At 56.3% G+C, this 25,743-nt stretch overlaps 1 protein-coding gene across 4 annotated transcripts in view; it reads left to right on the top strand.

The window, feature by feature from the left end:
- LOC105479784 (otoferlin) overlaps nt 1-25,743 on the top strand; it is a 103,800-nt gene that overhangs the window by 70,082 nt on the left and 7,975 nt on the right. For 3 of the 4 annotated variants that reach the window (XM_011738042.3, XM_024792206.2, XM_071076399.1), the window contains exons 11-38: nt 375-459; nt 5,491-5,650; nt 6,459-6,645; nt 7,097-7,283; nt 8,650-8,873; nt 9,348-9,456; nt 10,186-10,366; nt 10,455-10,575; nt 12,082-12,182; nt 12,325-12,415; nt 12,544-12,660; nt 12,790-12,942; nt 13,274-13,463; nt 13,552-13,676; nt 15,105-15,239; nt 15,934-16,095; nt 16,672-16,791; nt 17,208-17,369; nt 17,481-17,643; nt 18,126-18,256; nt 19,977-20,006; nt 20,406-20,534; nt 22,646-22,712; nt 23,614-23,750; nt 23,883-24,017; nt 24,266-24,403; nt 25,331-25,458; nt 25,563-25,733. In XM_011738042.3, coding sequence (XP_011736344.2) covers nt 375-459; nt 5,491-5,650; nt 6,459-6,645; nt 7,097-7,283; nt 8,650-8,873; nt 9,348-9,456; nt 10,186-10,366; nt 10,455-10,575; nt 12,082-12,182; nt 12,325-12,415; nt 12,544-12,660; nt 12,790-12,942; nt 13,274-13,463; nt 13,552-13,676; nt 15,105-15,239; nt 15,934-16,095; nt 16,672-16,791; nt 17,208-17,369; nt 17,481-17,643; nt 18,126-18,256; nt 19,977-20,006; nt 20,406-20,534; nt 22,646-22,712; nt 23,614-23,750; nt 23,883-24,017; nt 24,266-24,403; nt 25,331-25,458; nt 25,563-25,733 — 3,839 coding nt within the window. The remainder of the gene's footprint in view (nt 1-374; nt 460-5,490; nt 5,651-6,458; nt 6,646-7,096; nt 7,284-8,649; nt 8,874-9,347; nt 9,457-10,185; nt 10,367-10,454; nt 10,576-12,081; nt 12,183-12,324; nt 12,416-12,543; nt 12,661-12,789; nt 12,943-13,273; nt 13,464-13,551; nt 13,677-15,104; nt 15,240-15,933; nt 16,096-16,671; nt 16,792-17,207; nt 17,370-17,480; nt 17,644-18,125; nt 18,257-19,976; nt 20,007-20,405; nt 20,535-22,645; nt 22,713-23,613; nt 23,751-23,882; nt 24,018-24,265; nt 24,404-25,330; nt 25,459-25,562; nt 25,734-25,743) is intronic. The other variant, XM_011738043.2, reaches the window with a different exon arrangement.

The following is a 25,743-nucleotide window of genomic DNA, read 5'->3' as shown; positions in this document are numbered from 1 at the left end:
GCAGCCCCTGGCAGGCAGGACCACTCCCTCAAACTGCACCTTTGTGCACACTTGAGAGGAGCTCCCTCTGTCTAGACCTGTCATAAAGAGGCAGTGCCGTGCCTAGACACATGGCTGAGCAAGTGGGGCACAGGCTGGATTCTGGCCCCCACCCACCCCCTTTCATCCAGTGCCTCTGAATAGTGTATTCGCCCGTACACGGTGGCCAGCGAGAAACTGGCGTGGGCAGGAGGAGCTGATGCTGAGCCTCAGCAAGCCACCCCACTCTGCCAAACGCCCTCCCGCTTCATCATAAAGCTCAGGTCCCACCACTGCCCCGTGGAAGGCCTCACCCTCGCCCAGCCTGACGGGTGGGCTGTGGTTCTGCCTGAAAGGTGATTCACTCCAAGAACCTGCTACGCAGTGGTACCCTGGTGGGCTCCTTCAAAATGGACGTGGGAACCGTGTACTCGCAGCCAGGTGAGTACCTGCGCATGGCCAGTCAGTCGAGGTGTACACGGCTCAGGGAGCATAGTGCACAGGGCCCTTCCCGCTGTGGCAGTTCCTGGGAAAAGCCTGGCAAGGACCACAGTCTGACGACTGTTAGTACACACAGCCATCTGGCCTGCGGAGAAGTGGCGCGCACAGTCTGTACACAAATGCAGTGAGCAACTGCGCACCCAGTCTGGTGGGTTCTCATTCATAATTAGGTCGGTAACTCCACCCAGAGCCTGGAAGGAGCTCCATCGCACGCTCAGGAGCGCATGGCAGGCTGGCGCATCACTGGCCATAGGCAGGCTGATGAGTAGTGGTAGAGAATGCAGTGAGAGAAACCCGTCACAGCCTGCAGAGGGGCTGTGCCTCCTGGGCTGGCACCCGCTGAGCAGAAAGGAACTCCCTTCCACCCCTCACAGGACTCTGCCATCCCCTATTACAGTTGAGGCTCAGAGCCAGGGCTTGCCCCAGCTGCACAGCTGGTCAGGGGTGAAGTCAGGCTGCGTGTCCCCAGAGCCTCGCTGAACTCACTATCCAATCTGAACGCGGTGATGCTCTCAATCCAGATGTAGTGTGGTGGCCTCTGAGGGACTCTGGTCTCTGAAAACACTTCTTACAAGAGCCCCAGGCTCTTGGGCAGCCGTGTGGGCTCCATGGTATCCTGTAGGCCAACACCAATGGGGTTGGCAAGGGAACCCCAATGGGTGGCCCAGAGGGCTTGTGAGGTGGGCCAGGCAGAGGAAGTGCCTCAGTCTGCCAGATGACAGCTCACCCCGTGGGCAGGTTAGGGGCCATCCCGTGTCCCTGAAGTGAATGCACTGCTCAGAGTGCTGTAATGACCCCATTAGTCCCTTTGACAACGACAACATAATTTCACCCAATTGTCACATTTGACCCTCACAAAACAGTAATGTAGGCAGCAGCGTTTCTTCCCATTTTGTAAATGAGATAAATGAGGCTAAGAGAAATGAAGGGGCTTGGAGATACCACTAAACTAGTAAGTTGAACAAATTGGTGATCACTTGTGGTCAACCTAAGAGATGTCCGCTGGCACACATTACAACTGTGACTCAGACCAGGGAATCTAAGTCCAATACCAAGATTATACATATAAAAATCACAAGATCATAGAACACTCAAGCTGCCCAAGACCTGAAAAACATCTAGTCCAGCCTCTCTGTGAGGATAAACTGAAGCCCAGGGTGTTGAAGGGGTTTGCCCACCATCTAGGAGTAGCACCCCTGTCTCCAGCTCCCAGACCAGTACCTTTGCCACCACCCCACACATGCCATGGCCCTCAGCAGAGGGCAGCCCTGCTGACCATCAGTGCTGTGGGGAGCAGGGAAGAGTCGGCCTCCTGCCATGTTGCTTCCCTGGAAGCATGCATAGCTGTGGACCACTTGCGTGGAATGACTGGCATCCCTGAGGATGAGCTCCTCCCAGGGCTGAGCAGTGGTCCTGGTACCATTGGCGGGCCTGAGGCCAAGAGCCAAGAGTCAGGGGGTAGAGAAAAAGGCAGAGGTTAGTCTAATATGGACCTCTGGGCTTCTGGGTAGTAAAGTCCTGGTGAGGAAACCACCAGGGCATCAGTAAGTACCAGACATTGGGCTAAGCTCACTGTCCCAGCAGGACTCACCCTCACAACCCCATGTAGGCATCATTCCCATTTCACCATAAGGAAACTGAGGCTCAGCAGGCTTAAAGAGCTGGTTCAGGGCCACACTGTGAATAAGGAGCAGAAACAGGTTGTGGGCCCAGGTCTGGGTGAGACCAAAGCCCAGGTCTCCACTCAGGTAGAGATTGGAGATTCGCTGCTCCTGCTGAATCCAGCCCTAAGCCTGGTGCCCTCTCAGGGACAGAAGAGCCTGAAGTCACACGGGTCCTAGAGTTGAGACCCAGTGTCTTGACTCTGATGTCTCCAGTTTGGCTGGGGCTTCTTGATGAGTCCTTGGTTCCAGCCAGGGCACTGTTGGACAGCATGCTCTCAGAGACACTCCTGGGTGCTGCTGGGAAGCTTTGGGTGGTGTCAATATCTCTTGGAACTGGAAGGGGTTTCCCGAGAGACACTCTTCTCACCCTGGCAGGACCACATTTGTCATTTGTACCACCAGATGCAACAGCAGGAAACTGTTTACTCTTTGCTACTCTCTGTTGGGAGTGAGGATGGGCCATACACTCATCCTTATAGATCACAGAGGAAGTCTGGGCCATACACTCATCCTCATAGATCAAAGAGGAAGTTGGGGCCATAGCCGTACACTTATCCTCATAGATCATAGAGGAAGTTGGGGCCATACACTCATCCTCATAGATCATAGAGGAAGTCGGGGCTATACACTCATCCTCATAGATCAAAGAGGAGGTCTGGGATGCAGCAACTCCCCAACTGGGCTAGCCTTGACTGGCAGGTGTCAGCCCCAGGCTGAAGGGAGGTGAAATGATGTTTCAGGCTGGTAAGCATATAGCTCAGGGTCTCATGTGGTCCTTGTATCTCTAGCCTGAGATCACACAGTATTGAGACTAGAAGGGCCTCAGAAGTCATCAGTCAAGTGTTAACCTGATGTAGGGACCCCCACAGCACCATCTCTGATTGGTCATCTAACCTTACTTAGTCCTCCCAGAAATGGGGCACTCACTACCTCTTATTTTAGATATCTTCACTTTCTTTGGGTCATCTCAAAATCTGTTGCCCTGTAACCTTCACCCACTTTCACAGGTCTCTCTTTCAGGACAAAAAGAAAAATAGCCTTTAAATTTGAAGGCAAATTTTACATTCCTCCTGAATCTTATTCTCTTTCCTTTCTAAATGTCCCCAATTCATCTAACCATGCACACCTCTATACATCTACCCCGTATCCATCCATCCACTCACCCACCCATCTACAAATCCATCCACCCACCTGTCCACAGATCCACCCACCCATCCATGTATCCATCCATCCACCCACCCACTCATATATCCATTGGTCTACCCACCCACCCATCCACGAATCCATCCACCCACCCACCCATCCACAGATCCACCCACTCACCCATATATCCATCCATCCACCCACCTACCCATTCATATATCTACCCCCTGCAGCCATCCACAGATCCATCCACCTACCCACCCATCCACAGATGCACCCACCCATATATCCATCCATCTCACACCCATCCATATATCTACCCACCCACCTGTCCAGATATTAATGGCTCCTTCTATCCAATAATCCATCCACCATCTGTCCATCTGTCTCTCAGCCAGCCAGGCAGCTCACCACCCATCCCTCTGCCCATTTCTGCACCCATTTATTGAGCGATCTGTCTATCTCCTCATCCGACACACATCTGCTCTGGCAAGACCTGAAGTTCCTGGGATACCTGGGACATGGCCCCTACCGGAGGCCTGCCGGCCTGGCTGAGGCTCTCCAGTGACTCCTCACCCATGTGCCTTCCTGCCTTCTTGCCTTGCTTGTCCCTCTCTTCAGACTCTACTGTGGCATTATCTTTTCTGAGACACTGGTGGCCTGGCTATTCTCAGAAAGGCCAACCTCTGCACACAGCCCCTAACATCTCCGGGAGCCCACCAGGGCCACAGGCTTGCAGGACGCAGGCCTGGGCTACAGTAGAAGGTGGAAGAGGAGGGAGTGAAGGAGGGAGTGAAGGAGGGAGGTGCTGAGTCCCAGAGAGTTCGGTGCCCACAGAACATCCTGGGAAGCAGATTCCTAAGGCACAGTGATGCGCTTCCCTGTGCTTGCCCACTGGGCTTAAAGTAAACCTGAAGGAGCAAATCCTTCCTAAAGTGCCTCCTTCCCTGACATCTGTCCTTCCCTCCACACAGTCGTAGGCCATAGGACACTGGGATGAGACTGCCAGTCCCTGTCTTTAGGAGACTCTCAGTCTAAAATCAGAGACAAACAATGCCCAGATGAGCACAGTGCACAGTAAGATGGGAAATGTGCACAGAGAGCACAGAGAACAAACACCAAAGAGCCCAGGATCAACTCTTCTGAGAAAGTCAGGGAGGGCTGCATGGAGGAGAAACTTGAGCAACATGAGTAGAAGTGTACAAATTGAACAGGGAGAGAGAGAGATGGAGGTGGAGAGAGCAGGAATGAGGGCGTTCCAAGCTCAAAGAGCAGCAGATGTAAAGGCATGGAGGTATAAAAAGGCAAATCCGCAATACATGTTCAGCAAGGAGGAACACAAGGCTGGGTGGGCTCAGCAGAGTGAGTCAGGGAGCACTAAATCAGGAGCCCACAGGCCGTGCCTTTTGTCTTTTTTTTTTTTTTTTTTTTTTTTTGAGGCGGAGTCTCGCTCTGTCGCCCAGGCTGGAGTGCAGTGGCGCGATCTCGGCTCACTGCAAGCTCCGCCTCCCGGGTTCCCGCCATTCTCCTGCCTCAGCCTCCTGAGTAGCTGGGACTACAGGCGCCGCCACCACGCCCGGCTAATTTTTTTTGTATTTTTAGTGGAGACGGGGTTTCATTGTGTTAGCCAGGATGGTCTCGATCTCCTGACCTCGTGATCCGCCCGTCTCGGCCTCCCAAAGTGCTGGGATTACAGGCTTGAGCCACCGCGCCCGGCCAAGTGCCTTTTGTCTTTACCCCAAGGCACTGGGAAGCCCCAGAAGGAGCTGAAGATGGGGAGCAGGAGCATGAGCCTCTCCACCTGGGAAGGCCCTGTGGGCGGCTGTGTCCTTCACAGCTATGTGAAGGCTAGCTGACTGGGGTGGGGCCATAGAAGAGGCCATAGGCAGAAAGAACCCAATTAGGAGGAGGCTGTCGCACTTCCAAGTCACACCACTCGTGAGACGTATGTCCATGGCTGGGCCATCCACCCACTGCCCCAGCTCCAGAGGACCTCAGACTCTATCACCCCCTGGACTAGGGACAGGCAGAGCCGTGGTCCCAGGTCTCGGGACTCTAGGGGCCAAGAGAACATTTGGCTCTGCCACCCCTTGGCCTCCCCTGAGCACTGGGAGACGCCCTGGGTTGGGGGATCTGGTGCAGTGCTCCCCCCCCACCACTGCAGAGCACCAGTTCCATCACAAGTGGGCCATCCTGTCGGACCCCGACGACATCTCCTCGGGGCTGAAGGGCTACGTGAAGTGTGACGTCGCCGTGGTGGGCAAAGGGGACAACATCAAGACGCCCCACAAGGCCAATGAGACCGACGAAGATGACATTGAGGGGTGAGGCCCAGCTACCCCAGCCCCTGGAGTCTGAGCCAGCCCTTCCTTCCCCCAGGGAGTTCTCGATGAGGGTTTGCTCAGAGTACCTGCCACCTATCTCCCTCACCCTGCTCTCACCCACTCTCCCAAACAGCCCCACTCTTCCGAGGCAGGGCAGGGGCAGCAGGTGATGGAGGATGACTGAGAATAACAGTCCTTTGACATCCTTTCTGCCAGTGAGAAATGGGGTGGGAAGAGTCAATGCTGGCAGACCAGAGCCAGCAGCTGCTGGGTCCTGAGTACGGCAGCAGGATAGTGCTGGGAGAGCCCCGGTTTCTTCTGGTGTGCCAATTCGAGGCAGCTGATAGCAGCTGTTGAGAAATATTCTGTGACCTTGTCTGGAGTCAGTGGATGAAAGTGCTGGGATCAATGAATCCTGTTTTTGTGAGCTGGAGGCTACTATGAAGTTTTTGTTTACGAAACAAAAGATACAGCACAGTACTATAAAACACTGATGATAATACTAAGACCATATCCCAATGCACAATCTACAAAGCACTCATGTGTTAGCGTGCTTGAGCCGACCATATACTTGGGAGGTGGGTATTACTACAGCCACCTCAACAGTGATGAAATGGCAGCTCAGTGAGACGGGAGATTTGCCCAGAATTCCACAAGGGGCAAGTTCCATGAACGCAAGTGTCTCATCCCAGCCTAGCTCCCCCAGCCATCCCTTAGACTGTGCCAGGACCCAGGGGTGTGTAGATGCCAGGACGGGGGCTGGGGACCTGGACCTGGCCACAATGGCCCTGGCTGTATGTGCTGGCAGGAACTTGCTGCTCCCCGAGGGGGTGCCTCCCGAACGCCAGTGGGCCCGGTTCTATGTGAAAATTTACCGAGCAGAGGGGCTGCCCCGTATGAACACAAGCCTCATGGCCAATGTAAAGAAGGCTTTCATCGGTGAAAACAAGGACCTCGTGGACCCCTACGTGCAAGTCTTCTTTGCTGGCCAGAAGGTACTGGGGTATGAGGTACAGGAGGCGGGGGCTGGGTGACAGGCATCACAAGTGCAGGCTGATGGGCATGGGGCCTGGGGCAGCTGGGCGGGTAAGAAAAGGCTGGAAATCATGTCGGCCAGGGATGGGCTTAGAGGATCCTCCCTGCCTCCTGGAGTCCTTAGACTGAGAGCTACGCAGGGGGCATGAGAGGGAGGAGAGGTTGGGGGTGTGGGAAGGGTGAAGACAAGTCCACACACAGGCATGCACGCACACATGCACCCACTCACACACGCACGCACACCCACTCACACACGCACACATGCACCCACTCACCCATGCACACATGCGCCCAGTAATACATGCACACATGCACCCACTCACACAGACACACACACCCACTCACACACGCACACATGCATCCACTTACACACACATGCCACGCCCTCACCCACGCTCCCCCTTCCACCAGGGCAAGACTTCCGTCCAGAAGAGCAGCTATGAGCCCCTGTGGAATGAGCAGGTGGTCTTTACAGACCTCTTTCCCCCACTCTGCAAACGCATGAAGGTGCAGATCCGAGACTCGGACAAGGTCAATGACGTGGCCATCGGCACCCACTTCATTGACCTGCGCAAGATTTCTAATGATGGAGACAAAGGTCAGCAGCAGGAGACTGGGTGTGCTGGGGGGCAGGGAGTGGCCTGAAGGGAAGGAGTAAGTGAGACCCCCTCTCTTCACACCACCACCATCAACTCCGGACCTCAGCCTCACATGTGCTTCCAGGGCCTTGCCAGCAGCCCCTGCCTCAAGGGGAGGGTGTGGATTTGTGGCTCAGGTCGGCTCAGAGCTGGCCTGAGCCCAGCTGATTGGATTTGACAGTAGTTGTGTGACCTGTTTTCCCATTTTTAAAGTGAAAATAGTAATGATTATATGATACAATAATTATAGTATGAATAGGCATATCATTGCAGTGTATATACTGCATTTGTATATAATTACAGTGTGTATATATGTAATACTTAATAGTAGTGCCTATCTGCAGACTCGAAGGGACTGACCACCTCCTAGGATCCCTGCCCTGTGGTGGGTTCCAAGGACATAGAGTGAGATAAGAATCTATTCCTGGATCAAAGTGCTCACTGTGTATTAAGGAGATAGATGTGCTACCAGATGGTCAAAACATAAGGCAGAAGACACAAAAGGCCACATGTTGTCTGATCCATGTATGTGAAACATCCGGCAAATCCAGAGACAGAAAGTAGATTGCCGGTTTCCAGGTGCTAATGGGAGGGGATTGGGACCAACTGCTAAATAGGTGCAGAGTTTCTTTTGAGGGGGTGGAACTGTTCTGGAATTAGATGATGGTTTTTAACATAGTAAATATACTAAAAACCACTGAAATGTACACTTTAAAATGGCGAATTTTATATCATGTGAAGTATATCTAAATTTTTAAAATACTATAAGTGTGTTTTTTAAAAAAGGCAGAATAAAAAGCAAATGAACCAAAAAAGCCGGATCTTGCGACCCCTGTCAGAGTCCTGACAGATCTTAGCCATAAGAGAAGGGACTTGTGCCTAGGAATTGTGAAGGCTTCGTGAGGAAGCAGCATTTCACAGGCACAGATGGACAGGAAGGGAGGGGTCTGCACCAGCAGGGTGACCATGGTGGGACAGAGCTGCAAAAATGGCACAGAACCGAAGGTCATGCTGGGGACTTGGAAGGACTAGCTCTGTCCTACAAATAGACTGTTGGCAATTCCTACTCCAAGTTGCAGGAAGCAGAAAGCTACACTCTGCTTCCCCGCCACTTCCAGCTCAGGCCCCCGCAGGGAAGAAATAGACCCAAGAGAGTACTCCACCCCAGCACAGTATAAGAAGGCTGCCCCACATCTGAATAACACACATGAAGTTCTCAGCTCAGCACGCAGGAGCTGGAGGCCAGGGACCCCCAAAAGAGGCCCCTCTTCCCCAGGGAACCCTGGATGTGATACGGCTCCCTCGTTTTTCTCCCCATTGCCACAGGCTTCCTGCCCACACTGGGTCCAGCCTGGGTGAACATGTACGGCTCCACACGTAACTACACGCTGCTGGACGAGCACCAGGACCTGAACGAGGGCCTGGGGGAGGGTGTGTCCTTCCGGGCCCGGCTCCTGCTGGGCCTGGCGGTGGAGATCCTGGACACCTCCAACCCTGAGCTCACCAGCTCCACAGAGGTGCAGGTGGAGCAGGCCACGCCCATCTCGGAGGTGAGACCCCAGGCACTGTGCTGTCCCCCAGGGCCTCCAGTTCAGCCTCCTTCCCCCCAAAACACCTGGGTCCCAGACTTTGGCCTGCTGCTGCCCTGTCTACCGGAGGAGTCAGACCAAAGGATGAGGCTCCTCGCCAGGAAGCAGAGGCTCCCACTCAGCCCCCCAATAGGACTCTGCCCTCATTCACTGCCTGCCTGTGCTCTATCTCACGATGGCCACCAGGTCTCACGACGGTGCCACCCCTCCACCCCTCTTCCCAGCCATGGCTGTCCCTGTGGTGTCTGGAGCCAGCCCTGCTTCCATGGATATCCAGGCTGGAGGGCCATCGGGGTTTGGGCTGCCTGGCCCCAAAGTGGGTGGGATGCCCCCACCATCCACCCCCAGGGCCTGTCTGTGAGATGGAAGGAGGCCTGGCCCCCGACCTTCCACCCCTACTCAAGCTCAAGAATGGTTTGAACTGCCTCCCCACAGAGCTGTGCAGGGAAAATGGAAGAATTCTTTCTCTTTGGAGCCTTCCTGGAGGCCTCAATGATTGACCGGAGAAATGGAGACAAGCCCATCACCTTTGAGGTCACCATAGGTGAGTGCTGGGCCCACGGGGGGCTTCAGGCCTAGGTGAGTGCTGGGCCCACGGAGGGCTTCAGGCCTAGGTGAGTGCTGGGCTCACGGAGGGCTTCAGGCCTAGGTGAGTGCTGGACCCACGGGGGGCTTCAGGCCTAGGTGAGTGCTGGGCCCACGGAGGGCTTCAGGCGTAGGTGAGTGCTGGGCCCACGGGGCACTTCAGGCCTAGGTGAGTGCTGGGCCCACGGGGGGCTTCAGGCCTAGGCTGCAGGTGGTAAGTGTGAGGCTCTGCACCTCAGCCCTGTCCTCATTCCTGTAGGGGATGTTGACCCCTTTCCCCTGAGAGGCCTCAAGCACCCAAGAAACACCTTTATGTGTGCATGTGGTAGACCATGCTCCATAAAGGGGCCGACCCTCAGCTCCACCTACAGGGTGAGGCTGTGTTTGGGACCTGGGGCAGAGGGCGAGGAGAGGCCCTTCCCTGGGCTGCAGAGGAGAGAGTGGGAACTCAGGCCGCGGCCTGGGCCAGGGCTGGGCCTCCTTGCACTCAGGTATCATCAGGACTCCCTGACTCTCAGCAGAGTGGGAACACAGGCACCTCTCTCGGGCTAATGCTGTGTCACATCCGAGCCCCATTCCCTGACTCTCCCTCTTCCTTTTCCCAAATCCAAGGCAGCACCGGATTGGACTGTGGGAGGGGCCTTGGGGGGAACACACTCTAGGCCTTCTGGGCCCGTTCTGCCTCCAGGCAACTATGGGAACGAAGTTGATGGCCTGTCCCGGCCCCAGCGGCCTCAGCCCCGCAAGGAGCCCGGGGATGAGGAAGAAGTAGACCTGATTCAGAACTCAAGTGATGACGAGGCCAGCAATGGCGGGGACCTGGCCTCAGTCTCCTCCACCCCACCAATGCGGCCCCTGGTCACCGACAGGTGGGTCCAACCTCCCATCCCCCTGTGGCCTGGCCCTCCCACCTCCCTGGGCCCCCAAGACCTCACCTCCCACCTCTGCCCACCCCAGGAACTACTTCCATCTGCCCTACCTGGAGCGAAAGCCCTGCATCTACATCAAGAGCTGGTGGCCGGACCAGCGCCGCCGCCTCTACAATGCCAGCATCATGGACCACATCGCTGACAAGCTGGTCAGGGCCAGGCCAGGGGCCAGCAGGGGTGGGGTCCTGGGGGAGAGGGTGCTGTCAGAGGGCATTGCCTGCAACACACAAAGCTGGTCTGCCCAGGCTGCAGGAATGGCCCCAGCAGGACCTCTGTTCCCATCCTCAGCCCCAGGTCCCAGGGCACAGACAAGAGCAGGAGCCACCTCTAGTCACTGCAGCCTCCAGCGAACCCCGGGGCAGGAGTGTTGGGTTCCCTGATTTTTCCAGAAATCTTAAAAGCAAGGCTAGGGAGACAGTTGTGGTGGCTCACGCCTGTAATCCCAACACTTTGGGAGGCCAAGGTGGGTGGATCACCTGAGGTCAGGCATTCGAGACCAGCCTGGCCAACATAGTGAAACCCCATCTCTACTAAAAATGCAAAAATTAGCAGGGCTTGGTGGCGAGCGCCTATAATCCCAGCTATTCGGGAGGCTGAAGCAGGAGAATTGCTTGAACCCATGAGGCGGAGGTTGCAGTGAGCCAAGATCGTGCCACTGCACTCCAGCCTGGGTGACTGAGCAAAACTTCATCTCAAAAAAATAAATAAAACAAAATAAAATAAAATAAAAAAGCAAGGCTAGGGAAGGGAAATGGGGAGAAGGGAGAAGCGAGCAGTGTCTGAAGCTCAGGAGCTGCCCCCTCCTCCTCCACCCACCCCTCTCCCTGCCTGACCCATGGGCACTGACTGGGCGAGGAGCGCAGCTGTTGGCCTGAGACCTCCTTCTCCCCAACCTGGGGGAGCAGGGACCAGCAGATAATCCCACCCTTCCCTGAGATGTTGCTGTTCCCTGTTGAAGTTCCCTGAAGCTCAGCCAGCTCATATTTTATAAAAATGAATTAAAACCTCCAAAAAAGTCACGGATAATATGAGGTTTGCTCCCAGCCCCCTGCCAGTGTCCTCCTTGTCACCCCTGTCTTGTGACTATAACCACAATTAAAGCCCACAGCCTTTGCAGTGTGACCTGGGCCTGCAGTTGTCTGCAAGGCTTCCCGCTAAGGAGTGGGGTACTAGCTGACCTGTGTCTCCTGTGGGACCTGGGTCTCCCAGCCCTCCCAGTGCTCTCAGAGCCAGAGCCACTCCCTCTTCCCCCAGGCATCTGTTCCCATGCCCTGCCACAGGCCCCAGCATTTTGGAGTGACATCAGGATCCTGGGTTTCCCTCTGTCTCTGGCCAGCCATGAGCCCCCTGCCTAGGCCTGAGTTCTGCCCAGGCCCTGTGAGCCCACCAGAACCACAGACTCACAGTCCAGAGGTGGCTTCTTCCTTCAGGAACTGAAGAACCCACGAACACCAACATCTCTAGGTTCTGAGAACAGAACCTGGGAAATTGATGACTTCCTCAGAATGACTGATACTCAGGACAGCCCTAGCAAGAGCTCCCAGATCATGTGGTCCCTCACTCCCCTGATCAATGGGGAGGAGACATTTAGGAAGGCTGGGGAGGCTGGGGAGGCGGGGCTGTGGCCCAGCATCACTGGCACTCCTGGTTCACAGGAAGAAGGCCTGAATGACGTACAGGAGATGATCAAAACGGAGAAGTTCTACCCTGAGCGTCGCCTGCGGGGCGTCCTGGAGGAGCTGAGCTGTGGCTGTTGGTGAGAAGCGGGGGGCGGCAGGTTGGGGCAGGACAAAGCAGAACTGGACAAAGGGGACCCTGCCAGGGCTGGGTAGATGAGGAAGAATCTACAGAGCCCCTGCTTGTCAGGCTCGCTAAATCCCAGCTCCCCCTATCCCCAGCCGCTTCCTCTCCCTCGCTGACAAGGATCAGGGCCACTCATCCCGCACCAGGCTTGACCGGGAGCGCCTCAAGTCCTGCATGAGGGAGCTGGTGAGGACGCGGCTGGACCGCAGGGACTGGAGGGAGGGCCTGGCTGTGAGAAGGTGTCACAGCTGCCTCTGTCATGGCCCGAGCTGTCCCCCAGTAGCTGGGCTCTGTTGACACCCCTTCCCACACAGGAAAGCATGGGGCAGCAGGCCAGGACCCTGCGGGCCCAGGTGAAGCGGCACACGGTGCGGGACAAGCTGAGGCTGTGCCAGAACTTCCTGCAGAAGCTGCGCTTCCTGGCAGACGAGGTGCGGCCCAAGGCGAGGGGGCTTTGCCTTATCCAGGGTTGGCTCTCTGAGGTCCTTCAGGCTCAGGGGACTCAGTCAGGAGGCTGGACCCTCTTACCCGTTGCCCCTGGCCACTCCCCACCCCACCAGCCCCAGCACAGCATTCCGGACATCTTCATCTGGATGATGAGCAACAACAAGCGTATCGCCTATGCCCGTGTGCCCTCCAAGGACCTGCTCTTCTCCATCGTGGAGGAGGAGACCGGCAAGGACTGCGCCAAGGTCAAGACGCTCTTCCTCAAGGTGCTGGAGGGGGCAGGATGGATGGGGGCCTGGATCCTTTCAGAGGAGCAGCAGCTCCACCTGGGGCTGGAGGGCCTGAGTGACAGAGTGAGGCCTTCAAGCAGTAGGTGCTCAGAGAAGAGCTGAGAATGGGAAGGAGGTGGGGGAAGGGGTGCGGAAGGGGTAGGACGGCCCCTTGCCCATCTCCCTGTCTCCACTGGACCCCAGCCCAGCAGGATGCTGTGAAGGGGCAGGGCAGCTCTGACCAGGGCCTCCGCCAGCCCCTGCCCCTTCCCCACCCCGTGGGCCCTGGCAGCCGTCAGGCTCCTGGTGACCCCATGCCCACCCCCAGTTGCCAGGGAAGCGAGGCTTCGGCTCAGCAGGCTGGACAGTGCAGGCCAAGCTGGAGCTGTACCTGTGGCTGGGCCTCAGCAAACAGCGCAAGGACTTCCTGTGCGGCCTGCCCTGTGGCTTCCAGGAGGTCAAGGCGGCCCAGGGCCTGGGCCTGCACGCCTTCCCGCCCGTCAGCCTGGTCTACACCAGTGAGTGAGGACCCCTCACTCGAAGCCTCACCTGGGAGGGGCCGGAGGGGCTGCCCATCCCAGAACCTCAGGCTGCCCTTCCCCACAGAGAAGCAGACGTTCCAGCTCCGAGCCCACATGTACCAGGCCCGCAGCCTCTTTGCCGCCGACAGCAGCGGACTCTCAGACCCCTTCGCCCGCGTCTTCTTCATCAATCAGAGTCAGTGCACAGAGGTGAGGGCCTCGGGGGAGGGAGTGGCTCTGGCTTTGAGAGTACCGGGAAGCCTGTGAGCCTGTGGGGCCTGGGACCTGTGGAGCCTGTGAGCCTGTGGGGCCTGTGAGCCTGTGGGGCCTGGGGCCTGGAGCCCTGTGGGGCCTGGGGCCTGGGGCCTGTGGGGCCTATGAGCCTGTGGGGCCTGGAGACTGTGGGGCCTATGAGCCTGTGGGGCCTGGGGCCTGGAGCCCTGTGGGGCCTGGGGCCTGGAGCCTGTGGGGCCTGTGAGCCTCTGGGGCCTGGGGCCTGGGGCCTGGAGCCTGTGGGGCCTGGAGCTGTGAGCCTGTGGGGCCTGGGGCCTGGAGCCCTGTGGGGCCTGAGGCCTGGAGCCTGTGGGGCCTAGAGCCTGTGGGGCCTGTGAGCCTGTGGGGCCTGGAGCTGTGAGCCTATGGGGCCTGGAGCCTGTGGGGCCTGGAGCTGTGAGCCTGTGAGGCCTGGGGCCTGGAGCCCTGTGGGGCCTAGAGCCTGTGGGGCCTGTGAGCCTGTGGGGCCTGGGGCCTGGAGCCCTGTGGGGCCTAGAGCCTATGGGGCCTGTGAGCCTGTGGGGCCTGGGGCCTGGAGCCTGTGGGGCCTGGAGCTGTGAGCCTGTGGGGCCTGGGGCCTGGAGCCCTGTGGGGCCTGAGGCCTGGAGCCTGTGGGGCCTAGAGCCTGTGGGGCCTGTGAGCCTGTGGGGCCTGGAGCTGTGAGCCTGTGGGGCCTGGAGCCTGTGGGGCCTATGAGCCTGTGGTGCCTGGAGCTGTGAGCCTGTGAGGCCTGGGGCCTGGAGCCCTGTGGGGCCTAGAGCCTGTGGGGCCTGTGAGCCTGTGGGGCCTGGGGCCTGGAGCCCTGTGGGGCCTAGAGCCTATGGGGCCTGTGAGCCTGTGGGGCCTGGGGCCTGGAGCCCTGTGGGGCCTAGAGCCTGTGGGGCCTGTGAGCCTGTGGGGCCTGGGGCCTGGAGCCTGTGGGGCCTGGGGCCTGGAGCCTGTGGGGCCTGGAGTCTGGAGCCTGTGGGGCCTGGAGCCTGTGGGGCCTGGAGCTGTGAGCCTGTGGGGCATAGGGCCTGGAGCCTGTGGGGCCTGTGAGCCTGTGGGGCCTGGAGCCACAGGTCAGCCAGTGCCCTAGTTTCTCAGGGGAAGCCCTGCAGATAACTGTAGACCCGGGTCACACCGGAAAGGCTACGGGCTTTAATTGTGGTTATATTCACAAGACAGGGACAACAAGGAGGACGTTGGCAGGGGGTTTGGGGCAAACCTTACACTGGCCTTGATTTTAAGATTTCTGGAAGAATCAAGAAATCTGTCACTCCTGCCCCCAGGTTCTGTGGAAGTTGAGTGAGTAGGGGCAGCTCCTGTTCTTGCATCTGCCCACCCTCTGTCACTTGTCACCTGTCTCCCCACCCCATGCTGCAGGTGTTGAATGAGACCCTGTGTCCCACCTGGGACCAGATGCTGGTGTTCGACAATCTGGAGCTCTATGGCGAAGCTCATGAGCTGAGGGACGATCCGCCCATCATTGTCATTGAAATCTACGACCAGGATTCCATGGTATGGGTGGGCTCTGGTGCCAGGGACCTCAGCAGCACCACACCTGGCCCTTGTTCCCTGCACTCCACCTGCACGGAGGCTGTGCCGGCTACCTCCGCCACCCACCCGCAGAGTTCCTTGGCCAGGTGCTGACTGGGAAGCTGGGAGTGGGGGCTGACACCCAGTCCTTCCAGGTGCCTCCTGCCAGCTTGCGGCAGCCTGACCCCTTCCCAGGCCAGGACATCCTCACTTCCTGTCACCAATGGTCCGAGCCCTGGAGATGTGCTGGCAAGTCCTGCTGTCACTAGCCTCCTCACCCCGGGGCTTCCCGAACCCCGCCCACACTTACCACAACCAGTAACAGCCTTGCCGTCCTCCGTGGAGATTCTGGAGTAGGAAGTAAGGGATTGGGGTGACTCCCGAGAGTTAGTGAGCCACCTTCTCACGCACCACCTCAGCTGCGGAGGTGCCAGATAGCCCTGGACTAGACGTAGGAGGACCTCATGTCTAGTCCTGAGCCGGACATCTGCTATTCACTGACTGCTTGGCCTTGAACAAGTGTTTGGTGGGCCCCGAGACTTGGTTTCCCCATCTGTAAAATGCGGTGATCACACCTGTCCCTTACAACAACTCATGTGGCTGTGGTAAGGACTAAACGAGATCACAGGTGTGGACAGCAAGCACCAAGAGGCATCTGGGTTGTTTGCTGTGTCAGGGCAAAGCTGACTTCATGGGCCGGACTTTCGCCAAGCCCCTGGTGAAGATGGCAGATGAGGCGTACTGCCCACCCCGCTTCCCGCCCCAGCTCGAGTACTACCAGATCTACCGTGGCAATGCCACAGCTGGAGACCTACTGGCGGCCTTTGAGCTGCTGCAGGTGGGACACAGGGAAGAGAGGCTGAGGCCTGGCAGCTGGAGGCTGGGAGGAGGGGCCTAGGGCTGGGGGCTGGGGCCTGGGGTTGGGGCTTGGGGGTGGGACCTGGGGGTTGGAGTCTGGGACCTGGAGGCTGGGGCTTGGGGCTGGGGCCTGGGGCTGGGGGCTGGGGCTGAGGGCTCGGACCTGGGGCCTGGGGGTTAGGGCCTGGGGGTTGGGGCCTGGAGCTGGGGTTTAGGGGTGGGCCTTGGGGGTAGGACCTGGGGGTGGGGCCTGGGGGTTGGAGGCTGGGGCCTGGAGTATGGGACCTGGAGGCTGGGGCCTGGGGCTGGGGCCTGGGACTGGGGGCTGGGGCTGAGGGCTGGAGCCTGGGACTTGGGGGTTAGGGCCTGGGGGTTGGGGCCTGGAGCTGGGGCCTGGGGCCTGGGGGCCTCTCTCCTTCCCATCCTGACCGAAGCTGGGGGAGTGGTTCTTGGGGGGTTTTCCCTGTCTCCCCAGATCTCATGGCAAACAATGCATGGGGAGAGAGACCCTGTCCCTGGGCTCCCCAGTGTGTGACCTATGACCCCCATTCCCCAGATTGGGCCAGCAGGGAAGGCTGACCTGCCCCCGATCAACGGTCCGGTGGACGTGGACCGAGGTCCCATCATGCCTGTGCCTGTGGGCATCCGGCCCGTGCTCAGCAAGTACCGAGTGGAGGTGCGAGGGCCCTGTGTGGCCTTTCTCTTTCAGATGAGGAAACTGAGGGCCCAGGAGGGGAAGTGGTTTCTCATCCCCCTCCCATCACCATCACCAGGAGCCAGCAGCAGACTCAGGCTCCTGCCCCAGCCCAGGGCCTGCCCCCGTCTGCACCAAGTCGCACTCCCATGTCCCAGGACCGTGCCCAGCCCTCCTGTCTGCACCCCTGACTCTGCCCCCCTTCTCTGGGCAGCCCCACTCTCATCTCTGGAGGATGCCCCTCCTCTGCTCTCCTGGCCCTGCTCCGGCCCTTTGAAATCTGGGGTGAACTTCTGCCCATGCTACTGCCCAGTTCCTTCTCAGATGGTCCAGCGCCCCTACAGCGGCTCCCTTGACTAAGGGGCTCTCTTCTCTGCACGCCCCTCAACCTCTCCCAGGTGCTGTTCTGGGGCCTACGGGACCTAAAGCGGGTGAACCTGGCCCAGGTGGACCGGCCACGGGTGGACATCGAGTGTGCAGGGAAGGGGGTGCAGTCATCCCTGATCCACAATTATAAGAAGAACCCCAACTTCAACACCCTCGTCAAGTGGTTTGAAGTGGTGAGTGCAGGCCCCGGCGGAGGATGTCCTGTGGCCAGTGTGGCTCCACTCAGCCAGCCGGCTTCCTCTGCCCCTTCTCGGAGGCTCAGGCTCCTGTCACCAACACCCCAGGACCTCCCAGAGAACGAGCTGCTGCACCCGCCGTTGAACATCCGCGTGGTGGACTGCCGGGCCTTCGGTCGCTACACACTGGTGGGCTCCCATGCCGTCAGCTCCCTGCGACGCTTCATCTACCGGCCCCCAGACCGCTCGGCCCCCAGCTGGAACACCACGGGTATGGCCACACCCACCCTGCCACCAAGCCTGGCTCCATGCCACCCAGGGAAGGGCTCCAGGTCTCAGTCCAGTCCAAGCTGTGGCCAGAGTTTGCTCCTTGGGTCTGAGGGATGGCACAGAAGAAGGTCCACGCTGGTGGCCAAGGAAGGCTGCCCAGGGCGACCCCAGCTCTACGGCCAGAGAGGGCAGAGCTGGAGACAGCCTGGGAGGGCCTGAGGGCACAAAGTCCCTTGTGCTGGCTGATGGAGAAGACCCAGGCCTCTCTGCCGCCTACCTCCCGGCGGCCTCCACAGCTCCCCCTTCTCTTGGGCTCTCTTCCTCCCTCCCCATGCCCATCTTTCCTCGCTTGACTGCCCTGTCCCCCTTTCCCTCAGAAAGTTCCAGAATCAGCTTTAGTTCTCTGCACCTTCCTGCCCCGCCAATCTCACTGTTCCTCTTGCTCCTTCCTCTGCCTGTCTGTCCATCTGTCCATCTGTCCAGTCAGGCTTCTCCGGCGTTGCCGTGTGCTGTGCAATGGGGGCCCCTCCTCTCACTCCACAGGGGAGGTCGTGGTGAACATGGAGCCAGAGGTACCCATCAAGAAACTGGAGACCATGGTGAAGCTGGATGCGGTAAGGCGGGTGGGGTCAGTCCCCCGCTGGCTGGGAACGTGCAACTTCATGTGACATGTCCTGTGAACCAGACTATCTGCCCTGAGAGAGAAGGACACTAAGAACCTCCTTTGGCATGTGACTGTTGGGGGCTGACCTTGATTGTGTGTCCAACCAGCTCCACCTAACACTATCCTGGAATGCACGTGCCTGCGTGCATGTGTGTGTGTAGTGTGTAAATGTGCATGAGTGCGTGCATGTTTGTGGTGTCCATATGTGCATGTGTGCATGTATGTGCATATGCACGTGCATGCGTGTGTGTGGTATGCATGTGTGCGTGTGTGCATGTGTGCATGTGATGTATGTGCATATGTGCGTGCATGTGTGTGTGGTGTGCATGTGTGCATGTGTGCATGTGGTGTGCATATGTGCCTGTGTGTGTGCATGTGTGTGGTGTATGTGCATATGCACATGCGTGAGTGTGTGGTGTGTATATGTGCATATGTATGTGTGTGGTGTATGTGCATATGCGAGTGTGTGCATGCATGTGGTGTGCACATGTGCATGTATGTGTGTGGTGTGCATATGTGCATGTATGTGTGCATTGTGGTGTACACATGTGCATGTATGTGTGCATGTGTGTGGGTGCGCATGCACATGCCTGTGCATGCATGTAGTGTGTGTACATATGTGCATGCATGTGGTATGTAAATGTGTGTGTGCATGCGTGCATGTGGTGTATGTGCATATATGTGTGCATGCATGCACGTGGTATGCATATGTGTATGTGTGCATATGTGCATATGGTGTATGTGGATATGTGGATGCATGGGTGTAAATGTGCATGTGGCATGCGTGAGTGTGGCATATTTGCATATATGTGTGCATGTGTGTGTGGTGTGCATATGTGCATGTGTGCATGCATGTGTGTGGTATGTAAATGTGCATGTGTATGTGTGCCTGTGGTGTATGTACATATATGTGTGCATTCGTGTGTGTGGTGTGCATGTGTGCATGTGTGTGTGGTGTGTAAATGTGCATGTGTGAATGCATGAGTGTGATGTGTGTGCATATATGTGTGCATGTGTGCTTGCGGTGTGCATATGTGCATGTACACGTGCGTGCATGTGGGTGCATGCGTGTGTGTGCGTGCATGTGCACTGGCATGTGGTATGTGTATATGAGAGACAGAGTGAGCCATCACAGTTTATTATAATCACCTGCCATAATTTTTACTCCAACAAATGACACCATAGGTAACGATTCCTTATGAGATCATCAGTGTCCTTTCCAAAGGGTCCTTGGGTTTTCCATTCCAGCCATTCACAAATGACACTTCCCTGGCCTGGGTCGGAGGAGGATTTCCAGGTGGAAGCTCCTTATTCCTCCTGGCTTTCAGACTAAGACCCTTCATCTGCCAGAGAGAGACCTACCACCTGGGAGTTGGGTGTGGAAGTGGCCTACACGCTGCAGACCCTACAGGGAAGGGCAGAACATGGGCCAGCCTAGAACACACCCCCTTGTTCCTTTGGCCACCCAAAGAAACATCCTCACTCAGACCCTTTGCAGACTCACCAGTCAGAATGCTATTATTAAAGCAAAGTTGACCTTGAGGGCACAGGGGCTGCCAGCACACAGTAATTTCCATCTCGGCTCCTCCACACGCCCTGTATTGGGCCACTGCCTGCCACTCCAGGTCCCAGTGACTAATTCTGCCCCTGTCTCCTTGGTTCCTCTGCAGACTTCTGAAGCTGTTGTCAAAGTGGATGTGGTGAGTGTGGGGGCCATGCAGGGGCTCTGGGGTGAGAGGGTCCTGTATTGGCAACGGTGTCAGGTCAAAGGGTCCAGCATCAGGGACAGAGCCAGCCCCCGCCCCCGCATGATTGGGCCAGCACATCTCCCCCAAGATGCAGTGAAAAAGAGCTGGGTGAGTGCAGGACTCAGTGCCAGTCCTGCCTGGGCCAGTGGATCACATGGGCAGGTCATGACCCTCTGTGGCCCATGGCACCTCCTCCATTAAACAAGACCCTGCCCCTTGGACATAGGTGGCCCCACAGAGCCTTATGGAGCCCAGGGTTTCCTGCTAGCAGATGACGGAATGGGTGGAGGCCCTCGGGATTGTCCAGGCAGGAGGGGCCCATGTAGGACTCTGGACCTGGCCAACCTACAGGCTGAGGAGGAGAAGGAGAAGAAGAAGAAGAAGAAGGGCACTGCAGAGGAGCCGGAGGAGGAGGAGCCAGATGAGAGCATGCTGGACTGGTGGTCCAAGTACTTTGCCTCCATTGACACCATGAAGGAGGTGAGACCTCGGGCAGGGTGAGGGGAGGCGACCCCCTCCACACTCAGACCCTCCTGTCCAGCTTCTTTCCCACAGCCCCCGGAGCTGGGTCCCACCTCTATTCATGTGAGCTTGGGATGGCCTTGTCTCACATCCTTGAAATCCTAGCTCAGAACTCACCTTCCAAGATGATGGTCCCATCTGCCTTCCCTGGCTTAGTTTCCTTTTGTCCTCATTGACTCATTCCACAAATGCCTCTTGGGTATATGCGATGAGCCAGGCTCCATACTAGGCGCTATGGGAGCCAAAAGATGCCATACCTGCCCTGATGGGCCCCCAGTTTACTGGGCAAAATAGACATGTAAACAGAGACTTAGAGGACTATGTGATAACAAAGGCAAATCATGGCTTGGGGGAATCAGGGAAGGCGTCCAAGAAGAAGTGACCTTTGTGAAAAAGGAGAAACATGTTCTCAGAGGCCATAAGGGAACAAATGCTTATCAGTAGTCCTTACGACTCTTCTTCATACTGTTTTATTTTACACATCTTGGTCATCGGCACGTGAATGATTCTTCCCCTGTTACACATATGTGGGTTCCATCTGTTGGCCAGATTGCAAGTCCCAGAAAGTGCATTTCTCCGCTCTCTTGTTTGTGTCCTCTGCCTGCTGCCTGCCTAGCTCAGTGCTCTGACTGGCCACCTGACCAGGAAGGGCACATGCCTGCAGTTGTGTTTCCTTAGTGGGGCTGGAGCTGATCCAGCCACATTCTCTCCCAGGCCCTTTCTGCAGCCTAAGCTGGGTGTGATATTTATTAGAGCACACATTAAGCTGCTGTAGCAAGTTAGAGTGACGTAAACAAGACAACAGTTTCTTTCTCACATAGCATCTCAGAGAGTGGGGGTTAGGCTGGTATGGTGGCTCAGTGGTGTCAAGGACTAAGATCCTGACCTCTTGTTTCTGACATCTGTAGAGTTGGAGGTGACTCAACATCATGTTCTAATTCAAGTGCACAGGAAAGGTTAAAGAGGAGAGGAGGCATATGCTTTTCTCTTTCAGGGCCCAATCCAGAAGTTGCACATATCACTTCCAATCACATTGACCAGAATCTAGTCCCATAGCTACACTTATCTGCAAAGGAGGCTGAGAAATGTAATCTTTAGCAAAGTGACTGTGTGCCCAGCAAAACTTCTAAAAAAGCAGAACAGATCATTGAGGACAACTGGTAGTCTCTTCTCCCACCATCAAATTGGCCAGGCTGGAGCTGCAAAAGGCTGCCTGTTGTCTTGTCTCTACTCCTGCAATTTTCACAGACTGCCACCAGGTGGCGGTGGCGACTTAGTTGAAACCCGGTTTCTAGTTTTCAGTAAGATTTATTCTCGTTTCCAGTAGGGTGGGGTGTGCTGAGTGAAAGAAAATATAGTACATGTTCTTACTGTTATACTTTTCTACATTAAAACAATTTATTAATACCACTAAAAGCAACATTAAAATGCACTGTATTTTTTAAGTAGAAAATATAAATATTTATTGCAAGGTATTGTTTTTTTTTTTATTATTATACTTTAAGTTATAGGGTACATGTGCACAACGTGCAAGTTTGTTACATAGGTACGCATGTGCCATGTTGGTTTGCTGCACCCATTAACTGGTCATTTACAGTGGGTATTTCTCCTAATGTTATCCCTCCTCTAGCCCCCCACCCCCTGACAGGCCCCAGTGTGTGATGTTCCCCTCCCTGTGTCCAAGTGTTCTCATTGTTCAATTCCCTCCCATGAGTGAGAACATGCAGTGTTTGGTTTTCTGTCCTTGTGACAGTTTGCTCAGAATGATGGTTTCCAGCTTCATCCATGTCCCTGCAGAGGACATGAACTCATGCTTTTTTATGGCTGCATAGTATTCCATGGTGTGTATGTGCCACAGATGCATAAACCCCTAAGTACCACTAGTCACATTGTACACCTTATAAACTTCTTTAAATCAACTTAAGCAGAGCACATGGTGGATTTGAAATGCAGTGGGGAAGATTTTCTACTTCTAGTGCATTAAGACTGGTCTGGGTCCACAGTTTGGGGTCAACAGACTCCTCCCCAGGAAACCCACCTTCTCTCCTTTGCATCTCATCTTTTGGCAGCAACTTCGACAACAGGAGCCCTCTGGAATTGACTTGGAGGAGAAGGAGGAGGTGGACAACACTGAGGGTGAGCCCTGGAACCTGGAACTCTGCCTCCTCCTCCCCGCCCCGGGTAGCTGGCTCTCCTGCCTACCTCACCACCTGCTTCTCTTTCCCCTCCCGCCAGTCCTCCCAGCCTTAGTAGCCAGGGAAGCAGCATCAGTAGTCTGTGGGCTCTGAGCAAGCTAAGGCCCTTGTCTAGGGAGGCTTTTATTCTGACCAGTTCAGCACCCACGGTGATAGACAGACATTTACAGCCACAGAACATCAGAGCTGGAAGGGACCTCAGAGCTCATTCCATCCAGCATTTTCCAGACTCTTTTCCATGAAGAAAATTATGGGTATTCTAAAAGGAACAAATTAGTTTTGGTCAAATTAGTTTAGGAAAAGCTGATTGAAACAGCTTATTCTGGTGCAGGACTTTTCAGAGCCTTTACTGTGCAAATGTTATTATACATCTCTAAAAGAAAGACACAGTGTAAAATATTTCCCCAGCTTATTGGGTCACAGTACCCTTTCTTCTAAAGCATGCCAGCAGCATCTGCACCTGGTGCTCCACTGCATGCAGTTTGGGAAATGCTAATACAGAGTGTTATTATTATGGACAAGAAGAGGGAAGCTAGTAAGGAAAGTGAGTGGGGAAGGAACTGAGTGGCAACAGGCCTCCACCCCCAAACCCATGCTCCTTCCTGCCCCTCTCTTCCAAAGGGCATGATGACAGTCTTCAGACACCTTCCCAGGCATAAACTCAATGGGGCCCCCAGCACCTCCATGAGGCGGGCATGCTAGAAAGTATTATCTGCATTTGACAGCACATGGACATCCGAGAGTTAAGTTAGTAAAGCAAATTAGCGACAGAGCTGGGTCTCCAATCCAAGCCTTCCTGCTCTGCTCATTTCTGCTCCACCTCCTTTTCTGCTTCTGGCCAGGCCTGAAGGGGTCAATGAAGGGCAAGGAGAAGGCAAGGGCTGCCAAAGAGGAGAAGAGGAAGAAAACCCAGAGCTCTGGCTCTGGCCAGGGGTCTGAGGCCCCTGAGAAGAAGAAACCTAAGATTGACGAGCTTAAGGTGAGAGCCTGGGAGCAGGTCCTTCTAGGGAGTGCGGGGGCGTTGGCGGGGTGGTGACAGTGATCCTGCAGGTGGGGCAGGATGAAAGCCAGAAACCAAGCAGCCACCCCCCAACGGCCTGGTCTGGCTCAGGTGTACCCTAAAGAGCTGGAGTGCGAGTTCGATAACTTTGAGGACTGGCTGCACACTTTCAACCTGCTTCGGGGCAAGACTGGGGATGACGAGGATGGCTCCACTGAGGAGGAGCGCATTGTGGGACGCTTCAAGGTCAGGCCAGGAGCACGGGCCCAGCCCCTGAGTACCCCTCAGCCCTTGCCCCACCACAGGTTCTCCCACTCACCTCCCACCACTGCCCTGGTCACTCCCTCCAGAAGCCCTGGACTTTCCCATGACTCACCAGCTAAAGGGTGAAGGCCCTGCCACATCAGGGTCCAGCCCTCCCGGTGCCATTAGCTACTTCGAATGCCACCCCTGCCAGGCAAACCTACAGCCTGACCCACATTTGTCTTGCCCAGGGCTCCCTCTGCGTGTACAAAGTGCCACTCCCAGAGGACGTGTCCCGGGAAGCTGGCTACGACCCCACCTACGGCATGTTCCAGGGCATCCCCAGCAATGACCCCATCAATGTGCTGGTCCGAGTCTATGTGGTCCGGGTGAGACTCCCGTCACTTCCCCTCCTTGCAAGTCTTTCATCCTCCCATCTGAGAGGGACCAAAGAAGCTGCATACTGGCTGGGTGCACTGGCTCACGCCTGTAATCCCAGCACTTTGGGAGGCCAAGGCAGGAGGATCACCTGAGGTCAGGAGTTCAAGACCAGCCTCGCCAACATGGTGAAACCCTGTCTCTACCAAAAATACAAAAATTAGCCAGGTGCAGTGGCACACACTTGTAATCCCAGCTACTCAGGAGACTGAGGCAGGAAAATTGCTTGAATCCAGGAGGTGGAGCTTACAGTGAGCCAAGATCACATCATTGCATTCCAACCTGGGAGACAGAGTGAGACTCTGTCTCAAAGAAAAAAAAAAAAAAGGCCGGGCGCGGTGGCTCAAGCCTGTAATCCCAGCACTTTGGGAGGCCGAGACGGGCGGATCACGAGGTCAGGAGATCGAGACCATCCTGGCTAACACAGTGAAACCCCGTCTCTACTAAAAATACAAAAAATTAGCCGGGCGTGGTGGCGGCGCCTGTAGTCCCAGCTACACGGGAGGCTGAGGCAGGAGAATGGCGGGAACCCGGGAGGCGGAGCTTGCAGTGAGCTGAGATCCGGCCACTGCACTCCAGCCTGGGCAACAGAGCGAGACTCCGCCTCAAAAAAAAAAAAAAGAAGCTGCATACTGACAGCCCCAGACTGGGAGGCACCAGGGAAATCATTTGGTCTAGCCTTTATCTTTTCTAGAGGAGGAAATCAAGGCCCAGAGAGGGGTAGCCACTTGCCTAGGGTCACAGAGCAAGCCTCCTGACAGGTCCAGTGTTCCTGCCCCTGCCCTTCACTGTCATAGGACCCTCAGGCAGCCTGGCAGGAGCACTGAATATGAGCAGGGCATGGGAGCCTGCTCAGGCAGCCCTCCTCCCCATCCCAGGCCACGGACCTGCACCCTGCCGACATCAACGGCAAAGCTGACCCCTACATCGCCATCCGGCTAGGCAAGACCGACATCCGCGACAAGGAGAACTACATCTCCAAGCAGCTCAACCCTGTGTTTGGGAAGTAAGGCTTCTTGGTGCCCTCCCCTGCCACACCCCAACTTCTCCAACCCAGACCACGTCTCACCCTAGCCGATCCTTAAACCCTTCTAACTCCACCCCCACCAGGTCCTTTGACATCGAGGCCTCCTTCCCCATGGAATCCATGCTGACGGTGGCTGTGTATGACTGGGACCTGGTGGGCACTGATGACCTCATTGGGGAAACCAAGATCGACCTGGAAAACCGCTTCTACAGCAAGCACCGCGCCACCTGCGGCATCGCCCAGACCTACTCCACGTGTGTGGGG

Source organism: Macaca nemestrina, chromosome 13 (genome assembly GCF_043159975.1).
Source record: "Macaca nemestrina isolate mMacNem1 chromosome 13, mMacNem.hap1, whole genome shotgun sequence".
Classification (NCBI taxonomy): domain Eukaryota; kingdom Metazoa; phylum Chordata; class Mammalia; order Primates; family Cercopithecidae; genus Macaca; species Macaca nemestrina.
This window is presented reverse-complemented; position numbering and strand designations above follow the sequence as displayed.